The sequence below is a fragment of the Phlebotomus papatasi genome, chromosome 1, assembly GCF_024763615.1.
Source record: "Phlebotomus papatasi isolate M1 chromosome 1, Ppap_2.1, whole genome shotgun sequence".
Classification (NCBI taxonomy): Eukaryota; Metazoa; Arthropoda; class Insecta; order Diptera; family Psychodidae; genus Phlebotomus; species Phlebotomus papatasi.
The window spans coordinates 7,265,959-7,284,870 of record NC_077222.1 but is presented as its reverse complement, the minus strand read 5'-3'; the positions used below and the strand labels follow the sequence as shown (position 1 = coordinate 7,284,870).

The following is an 18,912-nucleotide window of genomic DNA, read 5'->3' as shown; positions in this document are numbered from 1 at the left end:
ATCATGAATGCAAAAAGACATCTTTCCCCATCCCTTTCACTCTTTCATAGTGTGAAGGATACAAAGCACAATTATTTCCCCACGTTGTGTTTTTTCTACCCCTTCGATCGTGCCAGATCGCCTCAGCGAGGCAACTAATCGTCCAGAACAGCGTTAGAGAAGGGAATGTACAGAATCACTAATACACTCAAAAATGTTCAAAATCCTCGCTAACAAAATTCACTTCCAATTCTCTTTCTGCCACTTTTGATATTCATTTTTCACGATGAGCTCCTCATATAGGAGACATAATAAAAAATATTTTATAAATAAGCTCCCAATAGTAGGCAATTCATATCAAATTCTTTCAATCCATTTCCACTTGGGCCGGAACTCCCTGTAGGGGAAAGTAATCTCCCTTCAAACGTTCATGCCTTCGAATAATGTAAATTTTCTTTTACTTTTCCTAAGAGGCTTACACATTTGTATTAAATTTTAGTTAGCTTAATCAGTTATTTACAATTACGTGGTAATTATTTGTAAATCTCTTAGGAAAACTAAAAGAAATTCACATTATTCGAAGGCATGAACGTTCGAAGGGAGAGTACTTTCCCTTAGGTGTTCTATTGCGTTAAGACTCTCCAAAAAATCGGGAAAAATATTCTCTTCACATTGTGGAAGTATTATTTTTTTTTCGAGATTTTTATTAATCATGGAAACGAATTTTGATACTCATTAAAACTGAACTTCATCATAGAACACTATCCACTCTAGTTCTTGTCCAAACTTTATTCATTCTTTGAAAAACAATTAAAAAATACATGAATTGAGGAAGCTCGACTTGATTTCAATTTTCAACGTCGCTTCTCTTTCCTCTATAAAAATGTATAATAACGGTTTTTCAAAGTTGAAGATTAAAATGGCTCTAGAGAGCTTATTTCTCAACCGAATGATATCATGTTGGGCTCATTAGGAAGGTTTTGGAATTTACAACAAGTCTGAATTAGTTCTAATCGGTTATTAACAGGTAATAAACCGGTTATGAACTGATAAGCAGGTTTTGAGAATATATCATATATAACTTCGATCATTATTCGAAACATGGGACGTTTTGCCACCACTTTTTGTTATAAATTGAGGCTCTTTCTTATATTATTTTATAAACCCATAGGATCCGATGTTTGATATCCCACTTGAAGACCAATATCCACAAAAGATCACTCAAGACTTCGTAAGGACAGTGACTGAATTTGGCCCAATTGTGGAAGTTCGAACAGGATTTAGGGATCAAAAGTACAATGTTTATATGCGAATGCTCGATTTATATTCCACATGGAGTTGGTTTAACGGACTACCAACCCTCATACCTACCCTCCTGCAATTTAATATGAACGGATATCCATTTGTTCTGCCCGATATGATTGGTGGGAATGGATATGGAAGCGATGTACCTGATCGAGAGCTTTTCGTCAGATGGTTGCAAGCAACAGTTTTCATGCCAACTCTTCAGTTCTCATTTGTTCCTTGGGATTTTGAGGATGGGGATGGAATCAACGTGGTAGAAGTTTGTAGGAACTTTGTTAAACTTCACGAGGACTATGCGGATACCATTATCCAGAGATTCGAGAGGGCTGTGTCTTATGGAGAACCTGTAAATCCTCCTGTTTGGTGGTTGGATCCTAGAGACAAAACCGCTCAAACTGTGTCTGATGGTAGGCTACATATAGCAAGAAATTACAACGGATTTTAAGTAATTTTACTTAATTTTCAGCATTCCTCCTAGGAGAGGACATACTAGCAGCTCCTGTTGTTAAGCAAGGGCAGAGGTTTAGGAACATCTACTTGCCAGTTGGACGATGGCAAGATGGTAATAACGGTTCCATCTACCAAGGTCCTCGATGGTTGGATAATTACCCAGCTCCGCTTTCTATTCTTCCTTATTTTATTCGTTTGCCTTAAATAGAAGATTAAATTAAATTAAAATATTCCACTGGGATAAAATAAACTAGAGTTTTAATAATTTTTTCCTTTACTTATTGGAAAATTCTAAAATTCAGCGAAAATCTGACCGTTACTTTCCCGCCTAAATATGAAATAAAGTTTTCCATGTATTTCCGTTAGAGGCGCTGGTGCATTTCGCCGAGGTTGAAAACTTCGGCGAATTGTGGTGAAAAACAACTCAGTTCGCCGTGATTATTCTCGAATGTGCGGTGCATTTGTCAGTGATTTTTTCAGTTTACAGAATTTTCCTCAGTGAATTCCAGTGAAAATATGTCTACAGTAGCAAGTGCACTAACTGTGGCAGGGACTAGAACGTCCGGTCAGCCCATACGCACCCAGAATGGTAAAAATTCTTGAGAAATTGACCCATTTCTAGATTGAATCATGTGCTTCGAACTTTGTGTTTATCACATGTTCGGAAAATCCATGAAAACACCTGAAATTCAGGAAATTTCCCTCAAATTTCTCACAAATCTGTCTTCTTTTGCGTAAATATATTCAATTTAGCAAAAAGGAATGATTTTTAACAATAATTTTGATAAAAGTGAGGTTATGGCTTCCCGGAATGATTGCCTGATGTCGATTTTTCTTTCCAGTGATGGCTGCTTCGTCCATCGCCAACATCGTGAAGAGTTCCCTGGGCCCTGTGGGTCTCGATAAGATGCTCGTGGATGATATTGGAGATGTCACGGTGACCAATGACGGAGCGACGATCCTGAAGTTGCTGGAAGTTGAGCATCCGGCAGCCAAAGTTTTGGTTGAACTGGCTCAGCTTCAGGATGAGGAAGTTGGCGATGGTACCACATCTGTGGTCATAATTGCAGCTGAATTGCTGAAAAATGCTGATGAACTGGTGAAACAGAAAATTCATCCAACTTCCATCATTTCCGGCTACCGTCTGGCCTGCAAAGAGGCCTGTAAGTACATTTCCGAGCACCTCACGGAGCCCGTGGACAGCCTCGGGCGTGAGTGCATTGTGAATGTGGCTAAAACATCCATGAGCTCCAAGATTATCGGGCAGGATTCCGATTTCTTCTCTTCAATGGTCGTAGATGCTGCTCAGGTAAGTTCCTCAAGTTCAATTATTCAACTCTCGTCCTCTAATTTTGGAACATAATCCTGCTGATTAGTTTTCCCTTAAAAGCCAGTGATAAGCCTAGATTAGCTTATAGAGGTGTGATTCCTTCGTTGCAAATTTGGATTGTAGCAAACTCGAACGATATTTATACATAAATATAATACAAATTGCGTTTAATAATTTTTAAAGTGTATGAAACATATTATCGTTATTATTAAGGAAAATTGGATGAGAAATGCATAAAAGTGTCTGAAAATTATTAAAGTCGATTATCTCGGAAACTATGACAGATAGAGGCCTCAAATTTTACATCCATTTAGTGCCACTTCCAGGCTCGATATGTGCAAAATTTCATATGAAAATTAAAAAAAATTGATGAGAAATTCATAAGTTTTTAAAAATCTTTAAAGTCGATTAGGGTGGAATCACCACTTCTTGCCAGTGCAGCACTGGTGAATGTCTTAGAAAATTTCTCATTTTTCACACGAAAAATCTAATTCACAAGGCAAATCTCACTTCAGGTCAAATGTACAAATCACCACTAACATTAATCAACACAATATTCAATGAATTTTCAATAATATCATTCAAAAAAAGCGAAGAAACATTGTTAGTACACCAGAGCTAAATAAGACTGAAGTAAACACGAAGTTCTGTCATATTTCTCGTAAGCAATTGCTCACACTGAATTTTCAACAAAGCAATTTCAACTCAAATCATATTCAAAATTTAACGTATTTAGTGTCAAAATCTTCCAAAAAGAACAAATATTTAGATAGAATTCATTATTCGTCAAATATTTTAATAAAAATCCATAATTTTAATCAATTTATTTGTAGTGTCCAATTTTATCCTCAAAGTGTCCAAAATAAGAAACTGGAGAAAATTATGAGTCTTTCCCCTAAATATTTTCGCTTGAAGATACAATATTTAGTTGTTAAAAAATGTTTGAGATCTTTAGTAAATTTCTTAACGATTTGACGTATTTTTAATTGTCATCCGCATCAGTATAATATTTTCCTTAAATTTTTTATTATTGTACCGAAATATTAAAGTATAAATCAATTTAAAATTTTCATTAATTGATAGCACACCAAATATTTATAATTTTGTGGTTCTTTGAAATCATTTTGTTAGAAAAAAATGAAGATTTCTGGGAAGAGGCCACAAGTATAGACTGGCCATAAGTAATGCCACCACCCTACCCTGTGAATTTCAGCTCGATCTGAGCACTTTTAGAAAATCCGAGGTTTACAATAGGTGTGATTAGAAGGAATCACACCTAAAAATCAGTTCAGGGAATCTGGAAAGTGAATCAAAGTATTAACAGATCGAGAGATCTTAAGTATCTCCCCAAGGAACATTTATCGCTATAAATGAGTAGAGATGTCTGACATTTATACGAAAACGATGGCGAAAACTTTACAAATTTCTTCTATATAACCGCATAAAAGAGGTCCATATTTGAGTGAATGGGGAATTTTTACATCCAAAATATAACAAATATTTATGTTAAGATATAATCACGGCATTATGTTCGGTAAAATGTATCGATTATGACTGAATAAAATATAATCACTCTGTAATACCAATATTATAACTATCGAATGTCATTTCTTTTCCATTTTTCTTTAAGACTTTCTCAAATACTTTTCTCGAATGAATAATTATTATTTATCTTCACCAATTCAGTCAGATTTAAAGAGCCTTGTGCACTTGTGTATGAAAGTTTAATGCAACGACCGTTTTCCGTGAGAGGACTCAAATTTAGTGAATAAAATTGCATTCCCGACTTAAAATTCCCAGGGGAAAGTTGTAAAATTAAAGAAAGTAAAATTGAAGGAATTTTCCACCCTTTTCATTATATTATTATTTAAAAAGTTTATAAATTTTAGATTTTAACTGTGCTAATTAATAGAATATATCGCTTTAAACACAAATCTAGACAGTTATCGGGACATATCTATGTTTTTTTGCATTATCTTTATTTTAAATTGTGTATGGTGAAACCTAATTAATGTATTTTTGTACGCCATAAACCTTTTTTATTCTAATATATAATATATAATAAAATAAAATAAAGATATTATAACCCGAATAAGTACGAAATATAGAAGAAAACACGTTTTTACATATTTTTGTTATTATATTCACATTATGTTCTACATTGTATACAAAATATCGATTTTTTATAACAATTATATCACTACACAATAGAAAATATCAAAACACTGTAAATTATGCTTTTCATGAAGTTTTTCTGCATTCCGGGCACTCTTTCTGCAATTTCGTTTTACGTAAAATGATCAGGAAGCTGTCCTAATGCTTGTACTGTCGATATACTGCAATTAAAGAAAGAAAATGTTAGCTTTCACAAACAAAGTATTAATTCACTATTTTTCCATCAATTACACTTTGTCGAATTTAATCCCTTCTATCTACTGGACACGCTGGCACACTTCAAGGTTTTAATTTATGTTAAATATTACTTTTTTCACCATTTTTCACACGAAGATGAATCTCTGCTAAGTAAACAAAGCAAGATTTGGCAATCTGGCAGCTTTATACAAAAAGAACACAAGTCGTATACAAGTTGTCTTCTTTACGGAACAAATATAACTAAAAAATATCAAAAAAAGATGTTCATACAATTTCGCGACATTATGTCAACATAACAGCGAAAATATGTAAGATATACTTTCGATATTTTCGACATAGATTTACACATTTTCACTCAAAAATGGATCATATTATGACCTTTTTATGGATCTAAAAACATTTAGTCGTAATTTTAAGGGGAAATTTCAATATATTAACTGGAATTTATCAAATAAAATGTATTATTCTTATTAATAGAAAATAACTGATATTTTCTATACATTTTTTAGTTAAGTTGTTTTTTTTGGTATTTATCGCGTATAATTTTCAGTTTATATACCTCCATTTTGTTAATACATTATATATATTTAAAAATAGATTGGTTACGTTGAAAATATATTGGTTACATTTGAGACATACATTATTTGGATATCAAATGCCAATCTAATCAAATTTCCAGGCTGTGAAGATCACAGATCCCAAGGGAAATCCCGCGTATCCAATCAAAGCAGTTAATGTCTTAAAAGCCCACGGGAAGTCCGCCCGGGAGAGTCTCTTAATTTCCGGATATGCCCTCAACTGCACGGTTGCATCGCAGCAGATGCCCAAAAAGATCGTCAACGCCAAGATCGCATGCCTGGACTTTTCTCTGCAAAAGACAAAAATGAAGCTTGGCGTTCAGGTTCTCGTGAATGATCCTGAAAATCTCGAGAAGATCCGTGCCCGGGAACTGGATATCACACGCGAGAAGATCCAGAAGATCCTGGCCACGGGTGTCAATGTTGTTCTGTGCTCGGGAGGAATCGATGATCTCTGCCTGAAGTATTTCGTAGAGGCCAAGGCAATGGCTGTCCGGAGAGTGAAGAAGGGTGATCTCAAGAGGATTGCTAAGGCCACGGGCGCTGCCTACCTCACGTCCCTCACGAACATGGAGGGCGAGGAGAGTTTCGAGCCGTCGATGGTTGGAGAGGCGGCAGAAGTGAGCCAGGAATGGATCAGTGACGATGAGTTGATCCTGGTGAAGGGACCAAAGGCAAGAACAGCCTCTTCGATCATTCTCCGAGGACCCAATGACTTCTACTTGGACGAAATGGAGCGATCCATTCACGATGCCCTGTGCGTGGTCAAGAGAGTGCTGGAAGGAAAAAAGGTCGTAGCTGGCGGAGGATGCGTCGAGGCGGCTCTATCCATTTACTTAGAAAACTTTGCCACTTCTTTGGTAAGTCTATCTTTTATTCATTTTTTTATACTTATTCATTATCATTTAAAAGTGTTCTAAAAGAAATACCTGCAGCTATTATTTTTTAAGTGTGATTTCCTTGCCGGAAGATTAAAATACTTCAATACAGAAGAAAACTGTCTTAGAAAAATTCTGTGTTCAAGTTCATATTGAAAGACGAATTAATTAAAAAGTGCAAAGTCTTCAAAAACAGCAGTTCAATTGCAAAATTATATTGTAGAATTTTTCTGTCTTAAATTGTCAATTAAAGAATGTCGTAATATATCGATAAAAGAGTTAAAGTCTCAGGAAAAAAGTGAATTACATTAAAGCATTTCAATTTTCTTTTTCCCTACACGAATATCTATAAAAATTGGCAAATTAAAGAAATAATACACAGTCAATTTTTCATATAGGAGGAAACAGTTGAAACACATTGATCAAAAAAAAAATAAGCCAAGACACAAACCAAAAAATTGTAGAGGAAATTTTTCGGGTGTCGCTGTGATCACGGATAAAGTGATTTTTAAACAAATGAAATGAAAAAGAGAATGAATCAAGAGAAAATTTACAAAGAAATAATAAAAAAAATTACACTTATCGTTAAATTTAGTTTCTTTATGATTGGGTATCGTTTGCATGAAAAAATAACGGAAAGGCCTATTCATTAGCCAAGACACCCATCATTTTGCGGGTCATGCACCTTTTCGCCTAGCCAAGACACAAACCATTTGTCGGGTAGATTTCGGCTAACTTCAGCTACGTCTAAATACCTTTCTAAGGTGCTCTCTGAAGCTGATCAAATACCAGCAGAACGAGAGTTTGTGTCTTGGTTAATTCAAAGGCCTATTCGGCCAAAATGTCACCCTCAAACCTTTTCTGTTTAATTCTTAATTATTGGGAGTTCCGTTTTGAAAGACATTCTCGAGACCGAAAAGAACCCGCGAATTCACTCCTATAACACAGAAAAATTCTATACCCGCAGAAAATATCTTTGGAATCGGTGTTGGCCAAAATCCTAGAAGCCAAAAATCTGAAAGAGCTAAAATCCTGAAAGATAAAATCTCCATGAGACAAAATCCCGAAAAGGTCGAAATTCTAAAAGCTATAATCCTGAATCGGTCAAAATCCTAATAGCGAAAATCTCGAAAACTAAAATCTCGAAGAGCCAAAATCCCGATTAGACAAAATCCCGAATAGATCGAAAATCCTATAAGCCAAAATTCTGAATCGGTCAAATTCCCGATAGCCGAAATCTCGAAAATTGAAATCTCGAATAGCCAAAATCCCGATGACACAATCTCGAATAGGTCGAAAATCGTAAAAGCCAAAATCCTGAATCGGACAAAATCCCAATAGCAAAAATCTCGAAAAGCTAAAATCTCGATGAACAAAAATCCCGATTAGACAAAATCCCGAATAGATCGTAAATCCTAAAAGCCAAAATCCGCAAAATCCTGATTTGGTCAAAATCCCAATAGCGAAAATCTCGAAAACTAAAATCTCTAAGAGCCAAAATCCCGATGAGACAAAATCTCGAATATGTCCAAAATCCAAAAAGCCAAAATCCTGAATCGGTCAAAATCCCAATGGCCAAAATCTCGAAAAGCCAAATCCCGAATGATTCGAAATTCCGAAAAGCCAAAATTTTGTATCGGTCAAAATCCCGATAGTCAAAATCTCGAAAACTCAAATCTGGAAGAGCCAAAGTCCCGATTGGACAAAATCTCGAATAGGTCGAAATCCTAAGAGCTAAAATCCTGAATCGGTCAAAATCCCAATAGCCAAAATCCCGATGAGACAAAATCTCGAATATGTCCAAAATCCGAAAAGCCAAAATCCTGAATCGGTCAAAACCCCGATGAGACAAAATCTCGAATAGGTCAAAAATTCTGAAAGCCAAAATTCTGAATCAGTCAATATCCCGATAGCCGAAATCTCGAAAACTCAAATCTCGAAGAGCCAAAATCCCGATTAAACAAAATCTCGAATAGGTCGAAATCCTGAATCAGTCAAAATCCCAATAGCCAAAATCTCGAAAAGCCAAAATCCTGAATCAGTCAATATCTCAATACCTAAAATTTCGATGAGACAAAATCCCGAATAGATCGAAAATCCTAAGAGCCAAAATTCCGAATCAGTCAATATCCCGATAGCCGAAATCTCGAAAAGCCAAAATCCCAAATGGATCGAAATTCCGAAAAGCCAAAATTCTGAATTCGACGAAATCCAGAATAAGTCAAAATCCTGAAAAGTCAAAATTGTGAATGTGTAAAATCCTCAAAAAGGACGAAATCCCAAAAAGTACGAGGGTGTTATCATGGGAGTAGTTATGACACTTTTAAAAATTCGGGATTTTGAGTTTTACGTGATTTTGACTTTTCGGGATTTGGACTCTAAGGTCATTGGCTTTAGGGATTTTGACCGGTACCCGTATACGGCTGAAATTTACCAAAAATCAGACATCTTTCAATTCTCTAATATTCGGATTCCAAATTCCAAAAAAAAAACCCTGTTTACATGGCATTTTCACCCCCAATCATCCGGATATCGAAAAATTAAAAACCTGAAGTTAGCCATGAATGCTAGTTGAGAAGGTGTCTTGGATATTCATTGAGTTTCTGAAAAGTTTTCCAAATTTTATATCAATATCATTCAACCCATTCAACAAATTTGCAATTGTGAAACTTATTTGATTGCATATTATGAGACTTTAAATGAAAGAAGAATTTTTAGCCGAGACACAAAGGATAAATTTATTAATTGCAAATTTATATAAAAATGAGTAATTTTCACACGGGCAATGTCTTGACGGGCAATGTGTATCCACCTTAAATAAGAACAATTATTGCTTGACCTATTCGTTTTTATTTTTCTGAGAATTAAATGTATTTTATTTTTTAGATGTAAAAAAACGATGTTTTATGAACCTCTTTTAATTAAAACTTTAAACAGCATTTTAATCGTTTTATGCAAAATGACAAGACAAAAAATTCCACTTATTATCTGCTGAAGTTTTTTGGCAAAGATTTTAGGATATTTTTAGAAAGGAAAACTTGCTTTACAGAGTTCCAGGGAGCAACTGGCAATTGCTGAATTTGCCAAGTCTCTGTTGGTCATCCCTAAGACTTTGGCTGTCAATGCGGCCAAAGACGCCACGGATTTAGTGGCTAAACTCCGAGCCTACCACAATTCCAGTCAGACCAAGCTGGATCATGCGCATCTCAAGTGGTACGGACTGGATCTGATCGAGGGCGTCGTGAGGGACAATAAGAAAGCTGGAGTTCTTGAGCCTGCAATGTCCAAGATCAAATCACTGAAATTCGCCACGGAAGCTGCTTTGACGATTCTCAGGATTGACGATATGATCAAGTTGAATCCGGAAGAGAAGGGAGGGAAGAGCTATGCTGATGCTTGTGCTGCCGGTGAACTCTAAAGGAGATTCAGAGAAAAAAATGTTCCCAATTCATTTAAATCCAGTTAATTGCAGTTTTCATGAGATTTTCTTCGTGTTTCATGTCTCACTAGAAATAATAATGCAAGCTTTTTCACAAAAACCAACAAAATGTATTTTCAATTGACATTAAATAAGTTTCTAACAATTTTCCCATGGAGTTTTCTTTCGGGATTCCCGAGACATTTCGAAAACCTTCTAAAATTAGGTGAAAATGGTGAAAATCTATAAATAAATTTTGATGTTGAGTACGAAAGCCGATATTCATTTGCACATGGATTTCTTAATGTGAGGGATTTTTCCAATGGACGAAAAAATGACGGATTTGGTGGAGAGTGGAGCAAGTGAGGCGGAAAAGAGTGTCAATGGGGAGGAAACTGTGAAGGATGGAGAGCAGGATTGGAAGGGATTGTGCCAGAAATTGGAGCAGGATCTTCAAGTAAGTTTTATTTGACCTTAACAGAAGTAGTGCGATGCTGATTTTGCGTGGTCTTTAGAAACGCAATACAGAGAATGAGATTCTAAAGGCGAGAATAGGGATGATAGAGAAGGAGCAGACGAGCGATTCGAAGCCAACGAGGACTCAGGAGCAGAAGGATGATTATCTGACAAAAGCCAAGGAGCTTCTGTTCGAGAAAACGAAGATCTGCAAGAGGCAGGAGCAACAAATTGAAGCCCTCAAGGTTCAGATTGAGTCAGTCAAGGAAGTTCTGGCTGTGTCTAAGGAAATGCTCGAAGTCCGGAACATGGAAAACTCCCATTTCCAGGAACAATTCACCGTGCTCGAGACCCGTCTCAAAGCCGAAAGGGAGCACCATGTCATCACCCAGAAGAAGCTCATCATCTCCAAAAGGATGTACGCTGATCTCCGTAAAGAGCACGATCTGCAAATTGGGATCTTCAAGGAATTGCGCGAAAGCTACAAAAGCAAAATCGATAAACTGACCGCTGAACTCGAGAAATACAAGGGAGGTTCTTCCGGAAGTCAAGTGAATGGCCACTGAATGTGTGAAAAATAAAATCCACGTGCAATATTTTACATCATTTTTTTTTTTTACTTTTTGCATTTTGATCCAGAAGTTCAAGGAACCTACCCGTTACGGATTTTGTGTTGAATAGGTTCCAGCGGTTGATAGAGCACGTGGTCAAAAAAGTTGATTTGTCATGCCCTAATAAACCTTTTCAATATCCCACGAAATAGCACATTTGAACACATTTTGCTGCTGAATTCAGTCAATTAGCGAGTTAATGCATCTATTTGCTGCTAGTTTTCACGGAAGCCTCAACGCTAATTGAACGGTCCATGTGGCCAAAGAATGATGATCTCCCGGAGGTTTATCAAATAATTTTCTGGAGCACTTTTTTTGTGATAGGGTAAATTAAGCTAATTCAAAACCTGCTCCAAATGGAAATTTTTCACTACTCCAAATGGAAACGTCACTGTTTTCATGATAAATACAGTATTAAATTACTATATTTATACATTTTCTATACCACAGTTTTATTATTTAGTTAATTTTGCTCCAAATAAAGCGAAAATCAATTCATATTCACAAATTTTAATTTGTTAATTTCTGAAAAAAATTAAAAGTGTACCTTTTCACCATAGAATTTTTCATAGATCGACCATGTTTTCCAATGAAAAACACAATAAGATGACTGTTGTTTACACGTTTTGTTTAACATTTATGTCATATTTCTGGCTAATTTTAGTTAAATTAAGTGCTAATCTTTATTGTTAACGGTACGTGAATTTTTCAAAAGAAATAATTAGGGGAGATCGGGGAGGTTTGGGACACTTTTTCATGTTATGACTTTGAAACAGTATTCCAAAAAATCACGATAGAGTATTACAATTTCATGCGGTCTATAGGAAACCAATGGGTATTGACATTATAAAAAGTACTCGATAGAACTTGGAAAACAACTGAGTTTTCTTGGAGAAGATAAAACATTTAACTTGACGTTTTGTCCCAAACCTCCCCGATATGGGGCAGTATGGGATGCAAAAGGGGATGTTTGGGACGCGTTTTTTCTCGCATAATTTACATTACCGGAACACGTTAATTAATTTTAAATACTAAATTAAAAGTATTTCTAATAGAAATAAAAATGTTTCATCTTTTATTTCACACTTAGAAATTAATATCAATTTTATTTGTACAGTAGAGTCATTTATTGTCAATCAATTATTTAAAGTATTTTCTTCTTACATTCTATCTACTTTTCTTTTCTTTTTTTTTATTCTAAATATTGCAATCATGACCATCAAATTCATCAGGCGAGTAGATTCTCTTAACACTTTGAGTTTTGAACTCATTGGCGGATTTCTGTTTGATTTTACGACAACTGCATGGTACCGGTTTTTCCTTATTTCTCTAAATTAGCTCTCGCCTTGCCTTTTGGAGAATTTGTGAGAATTGTAGAGTAATATTATTAGAGAAATTTTCGAAAAAAATAGTTTTTATCGAGGTTGGACAAAGGTCGAATATCCTCTGGAGAAGAAATTATTGATTCCTAAGACATTGATGGTTTAATTGTCTTTGTATTTAGAGACATTTGCTCCACTGGTAAACTTTGCACAAGAGGGAGATTTTCAGTAGAAACAGGGCATTACTTTCCATTTTGACAATAAAAAATTGCATACCACCTACAATCTTGTCGAAAATCATCGTTCAGATGTCCCAAACATCCCCACGTGTAGTTTTGGTATTTAAAACCTTTATGTAAAAAACAAGAGCGTATAATCTCTGAAACTTTTATAACAATATGTTACCAGATTACACTGCTACCTAATGAGATAAAAAAGTTTTGATTATATATCGCTGATTTAAAATACAAAGAGGAAAACTGAGACGTCAAAATATACGATTTTTATCAATTTTTAAAAAAATATTCATAGAATTAAAACAATAAAACTGAGAATATCCATTCTTTTAGTCAAGATACATCTTAATATTGGCTACGATACAGTAATGGTTAAATCCCATTTATTTCAAAAATTAATTGAAAAAATCGCCATGTCCCACACTACCCCTGTCCCAAACCTCCCCGGTCTCCCCTATATCAAATTTCGCGGGCCAAGTCTACCTTTTTATCAACAAATATCAAGTTTTGAATATAAAATAATTCAAACACACAAATTACACATTTGGACTCTCACCAGTGACAATTAATGTGAGTCATATTAAAATTTTAATGTGCAAGTGTGATATCAGAGTAAATGTTTGTGAATTCAATATGGGGACATACGAAATGCTCGTAAATCGTATAACCCACAAACAACTTCGTAAGAGTTTGTACTTTTTCCACAAACATTGTAACATGATCACTTGAAAACCATTTTTTATACTTTTACAAACATTTGTTAGTAAATGATCCTAAACACACAAAAAATGTTCGTAAAATTTTGTCACTTGTTCGGAAATATTCGGCAGACAAACAAACAAATGTTTGTAAAAGTACAAAAATGCTCGTCACATGATCATGTTACGAACAATGTTTGTGAAAAAAGTGCAAACTTTTACGAACTTGTTTGTGGGTTATACGATTTACGAGCATTTCGTAACTCTTCCCAAAAAAATCATAAACATTTACGAACATTTTTACAAAATACTTTTTTCTGTGTACGACAAAAAATTAAAGGTTGGTAAAATATTCACTTTAATAATTTTTAATTGATTGTTAATAAGTCCTTATCGTTCTTTTTAAAGTTACTTCATTTTTATCATGTTTTTTATCACACAAATTCGAAATGATCAATCATTTAAACATTTTTGGTCTGTAAATTTGTGTTTTGTCCCAGTTTAAAAATAACTGATCAGTAAAAAAATCGGAATATTGAATAAAGTATTATTATTTATTTTCTCAATTTTAACGAGGGTTGATTGGGAATATAAATGAAAATTATGTTGATGGTCTCAATAAGAATCTCAACATTTATGTATGTTTCACGTAAGTTTCAAAAGATATTTTCTCAGTTATCTTTAGGGAATTTGCTCTAAAATAGGTACTTCATATTTTTTGAAAATGACAAAAACCAGTAAATGAGGCATTTAGAGTGATCGGAGGGCGATATCTTAGATGAACAAAATTGTAGTCCTAAGTGGTGCCTATCCTTTGGTGTCAATGGATTTTTAATATTTTGTTTACTTTATTTTATACAATTTTTTGAAACCTTACTCTAAGGCCATTTTTTTGGTAATTTTTAAAGAAATTGAAGTCAATTAGAGACTGCTTAGATGAGGCGCTCCAGTTAACAACTTATTAGTCCATCATTTTATAATATTTCTTTTTCGAAAATTTTTTTTAAAAAGCTTGGTTATTTCTTCGTCTCTTAACCCTTTAACGACGAAACACTTTTTACGGACTGAAAATCAACAATAAAAATTAAACTGACAAACATAATCAATGATAAGTCTTACATCCAACATTGGAAAGTCCAACAGAGACTGATTCGGTGTATTTTGTACTTCTATGAACGATAGGGACAAAAATAGCCCAAAAATTTAAGAGATTTTTCTGACAATACCAATGAAGACTATTTTTCGCTTTAATGAAAAATATTACCTATGAGTATTGTAGTTTTTATTGCCAAAGGCGTTTTGCTTAAAAAAAAATAGAAGTATAAAAAATGAATAAAATTAATTATGAATTTGGGTATTTAAAAATTCGCCATTTTTTATCTTAAATATTTACTACATAGCAAATAGCTAGAGACTTGCAAAAAATATTATAGGTTCCTTCAACCTTCTACTTTACAATTATGTACAGACATAAGAAAAAATAACTTTAGGTAGTCAGGAAAAATTATTTTCTTTATGGGACACCGGTGTTCCAATCGTCCTTAAAGGGTTAAAGAAAATCACGAGGAAGAGTTCATTTTTGGCCTCCTAAATTCTTGCTACACCCTTAATCACCTGAAATGAAATAAAACCGGATATTAGAATACAGTTTTTACTGTAATAAAAGTTAATCTTTAAGTAGGGGGAGGTGGGGCTACTTTGAAGTATTGGGCTACATTGTTATACGATTTTTTGTCTATCTAAATTGTAATACGTTGAAACCCATTTTCCTTTAGGAATATGCAAGAAAATCGTATGACAATGTAGCCCCATAGCTCAAAGTAGCCCCATCTCCCCCTACTTAAAGATTAACTTATATTACAGTAAAACCTGTATTCTTGTATTTCCTCAATATTATCGTATTATATTAACTTTCGCAACAACTTCCATTTATTTCACAATAAATGAGATTGATATATTTTTTAAAGTTATTTTTCTTAATATAGGAATAGTGAATTTCACATCAATTCCGTTACGTTTTTTAAAATATTGTTCAAATTTGAGGAAATCTACTGTACTGAAAAATATATTACATGCATTATTTAAAAAAAAGATTATAAAGTTTGATAGTGACATTGTACCGTTTAATTTGTGTTAATTTAAACCGGTCTATTTGACCGTGTCTTGGTAGGTTTAATGTTAAGACATTTATAACAATTTTTGAGGGCCAAGTTCGGCATTTTCTTATTGAATAAATTGCACTGCAAGGCATTCTAAGTTTGTTTAAAGCAAAAGATGATGAAAATTAATCCTAAAACTATTGAGAAATTCTAATTAATTTTTATTATTAAAAAATATAGTTTACTATATCGATTATATTCGAGAAATAGCTCTTAAGTCAATTTCAAAACACACGGAAATTCCAATACATTTGAAGAGCCATGGGAAAATAATATAAATATTTACTTTTCATTTTCCTAAGAAAATCTGCTGACTTGCATTTCTTCCCAAAGCGTTTTTGTTTTTTTTTCTGTATCAATTTACCGATTAAAATTCTTATGATAAACGAGTGTAAGCTTTGCAAAGTAATTGCTCTTAATTGCCCATTTTCTGGATTTATTGATCAAACAAATTTGTAATAGAAAAAAAGAAAATAAAACAAATAGCTTAATCTGGCAAAAAAAAGACACTTTCAGTGCTTCACTTTCACTGTATTTTGCAGAAATTCTCTCTATAAATTTCAAATTTTATTTATTGGGTGATTAATTTGATTTTTTTCCTGTGGATAAAATTGTAGACTTTATGTGTGGTTCTAAATTCAGTATTAATGGCATAAGAAATCTCTCTAGACACTATTCATTAAGACAGATCGGAAAGGTTTTTTTTTGTGAGTGGGATAGGACAAAAACTGATGGAGATCTCACGTGAATTCATATTGATGCTCAACTGATCAACCCCTGAAGATCATAAAGTTGACTCATTATTCTACCGTACGTGTGATTTATGCCAAGTTGAGAATGAGCATGTGTCAGAGACTGGAGAGAAGGCATATCACTTGCTGGAAATCCTACGCTTAGATCAGTATGAGACTTATTCTCAACTGAGAAGCAATCCTAACTCATTGTCGCGCATCTCTATTTGACTTGGCATTCAGTGTTAAATCTTCCGAGACAAGATTAATTTTCAAGTGCGCCAAGAAAATCGCGACAGTGTCAAGTGTTTGAGAAAATTTGTTCCTGGAAGTGGGGAAAACAAAATGTAATTTTCACAAATATAACCCAAATTTTACTTAACCCCGATCATTTAGCTAAATATTCCAAATTTAAACCGGTTCCTTATTTATTGACTTCACTGAAAATTTCCGCTGTACACAAAAATTCGCTATGGAACGTTTTTTTTGTGCAATCACCGATAAGAAACTGTTTGCTCCAACAATTATCTCTGGGATGATTTTTCTCCAATATAGAGCTATAATAATATTTATCTGGCTGATTGCAATTTACCAAATGAGAACAAACAGTATACCAAGAGTGATATTCTGAGAGATTTCGATATATTTTCTGTGTACTAACAATAGCATAATCAGTTTGCGTGTTGATCATTTCAAAAGCTCAAACTCTATCTTTATTGTTTTCTAGCCATTTCTTAAGTCCATATTCAAGGCAATTGTTTAAATTCTATTCAAACCCTCTAATTAGTTTAACAGAGAAAGAACATCATAGTATTTTTTTCCCTTTTACAAATGCAATATTATTTTATTATGCGATTTGATCAAGGTGAAGCAGTTGCGCCAAAAAATTAATATTCTTTCGAGCAACGGCTATTATCGTAAATGTTATCGTATAAGTACATCCATTATTATTCTACGGGACTGACTGAATAAGGCAACACCTTTTGCGTCTGGATACAATTTTTTAAACTTTAAAGAAAAAGAATAAGAACTGTGGCACTGACCTTTTTGGGAATAAATAATTGTCTGTAAAAAGAGATTAACACTTTCAGTCAGTTAAGCATCAATGAATGGTTAGTAAAAACATCAAAAGTGAATAAAAATTCTTCTATATTAAACCGATAGGGGAAGGCTTTCAGGCTTCGCACACTCTTGCTTGGAATACTTCATATTTTTTTTCTAAAATCTTTTAGTGAATCTAATCTAATAGCAATATATTTTAATAGCAACATATATGAAGTAAATATGAGGTGTTTGAAGCCAAAGTATGTGCGACGCCTAAAAGCCTTCCCCTACTACAATTTGTAATATATACTAACCATTTTTGCCAAATTGTTTAAAAAATGTCTGAAAAATTCTTTTACTGTTAGAAGAAATTGAATTTAGATTAGTAAATCATTATTCATGTGTAATTAAATATTAAATTTAATGAAATATTTTAGCCCTATCATCACTTTCTCTGATTGGTTAGGTTAGAGTTTTGAAGACTTAAAATCAAGGCCGTAGGTAGGAAGAAACAGGGACTGGCCATTGCATACACGATATTCAATAAATAAATAAAGCATTTCAAAAATAATTGAAGAATACTAAAATTAAGTGTACAACGACATTTTTACCGAAAAACGCAATTACTGGCTTTAAATGTCAAATATGGCTTCAAATAATCTTCAAAAAATTGAATCTTATGAGCTTTCCAAAAAGCCCAAAATCATTAAATTTGGATTAAAAATGGATTTATGGTGCATTTTCGAAAGAAGCATTGCACAAAATCGAATATTAAAAACTTCAAAATAATATTTTTTTTGAGAATTTTGGAAAAGTTTTCTATCCTTTCTATTAATTTTTCTCAAAGAATTTGCAATGTTTTAGAAGAGCTTTTAGCGAATATCTTAAAATTTCCTCATCATAAAAATCGGTGTAATATACTAGGATTTTTTAAGTAGCTTTAAATGGTCGTAAATTTATCAGATAAGTTGTACAAACCTTCGTCTCAAAAAATGTTTAAAACACTGCACTGTCAAAAAGATGAAATCATGCAGATTTTCACTAAAAATATTAGATTTTCTCCAACAAAATTATTATAAAGCAATTCCGTAATAATTATTTAAGCAAATATAAAATATTAAAAATAATAAAATAAATATAAAAAAAACTAAATAGCTAAACTTCTTTAAAAAAAATACATTTTTATATTGGTACCTCTTACAAAACGTCTTACACTCCTATCGTATAAGTGTTCAAATGTGTATTTTTGTTGTTATTAACTGAAATAATTAGATTTTGACTTTTTTGTTGATAAAAAGCCGAACTTGGCCCAAGAGAATTAGTTAAAATCTTGAATATAAAATT

At 33.5% G+C, this 18,912-nt stretch overlaps 4 protein-coding genes across 10 annotated transcripts in view; all 4 read left to right on the top strand.

Moving 5' to 3' along the window:
* LOC129798634 (myogenesis-regulating glycosidase-like) overlaps positions 1-1,996 on the top strand; it is a 10,148-nt gene extending 8,152 nt beyond the window's left edge. The window contains exons 4-5 of the mRNA XM_055841883.1: positions 1,151-1,691; positions 1,751-1,996. Coding sequence (XP_055697858.1) covers positions 1,151-1,691; positions 1,751-1,938 — 729 coding nt within the window. The 3' untranslated portion in view covers positions 1,939-1,996. The remainder of the gene's footprint in view (positions 1-1,150; positions 1,692-1,750) is intronic.
* A 145-nt stretch (positions 1,997-2,141) lies between these two features.
* LOC129798637 (T-complex protein 1 subunit alpha) lies at positions 2,142-10,477 on the top strand. Its single transcript, XM_055841890.1, has 4 exons — positions 2,142-2,323; positions 2,577-3,043; positions 6,117-6,875; positions 9,943-10,477. The coding sequence occupies exons 1-4, from the start codon at positions 2,251-2,253 to the stop codon at positions 10,309-10,311; spliced, it is 1,668 nt and encodes a 555-aa protein (XP_055697865.1). The 5' UTR covers positions 2,142-2,250; the 3' UTR covers positions 10,312-10,477.
* A 63-nt stretch (positions 10,478-10,540) lies between these two features.
* On the top strand, positions 10,541-11,368 carry LOC129798644 (uncharacterized). Its single transcript, XM_055841903.1, has 2 exons — positions 10,541-10,768; positions 10,827-11,368. Exons 1-2 carry the CDS (start codon positions 10,634-10,636, stop codon positions 11,331-11,333), a joined length of 642 nt encoding a protein of 213 aa, XP_055697878.1. The 5' UTR covers positions 10,541-10,633; the 3' UTR covers positions 11,334-11,368.
* Positions 11,369-16,303: 4,935 nt separating this feature from the next.
* Positions 16,304-18,912, top strand: part of LOC129798631 (peroxidase) — a 46,769-nt gene continuing 44,160 nt past the window's right edge. For 4 of the 7 annotated variants that reach the window (XM_055841875.1, XM_055841878.1, XM_055841877.1 and 1 more), the window contains exon 1: positions 16,637-16,871. The gene's annotated coding sequence lies outside the window, so the exon portion shown is untranslated. Of the gene's footprint in view, positions 16,872-17,389; positions 17,637-18,912 lie in introns of those variants that run through there. The other 3 variants (XM_055841879.1, XM_055841874.1, XM_055841876.1) reach the window with 3 other exon arrangements.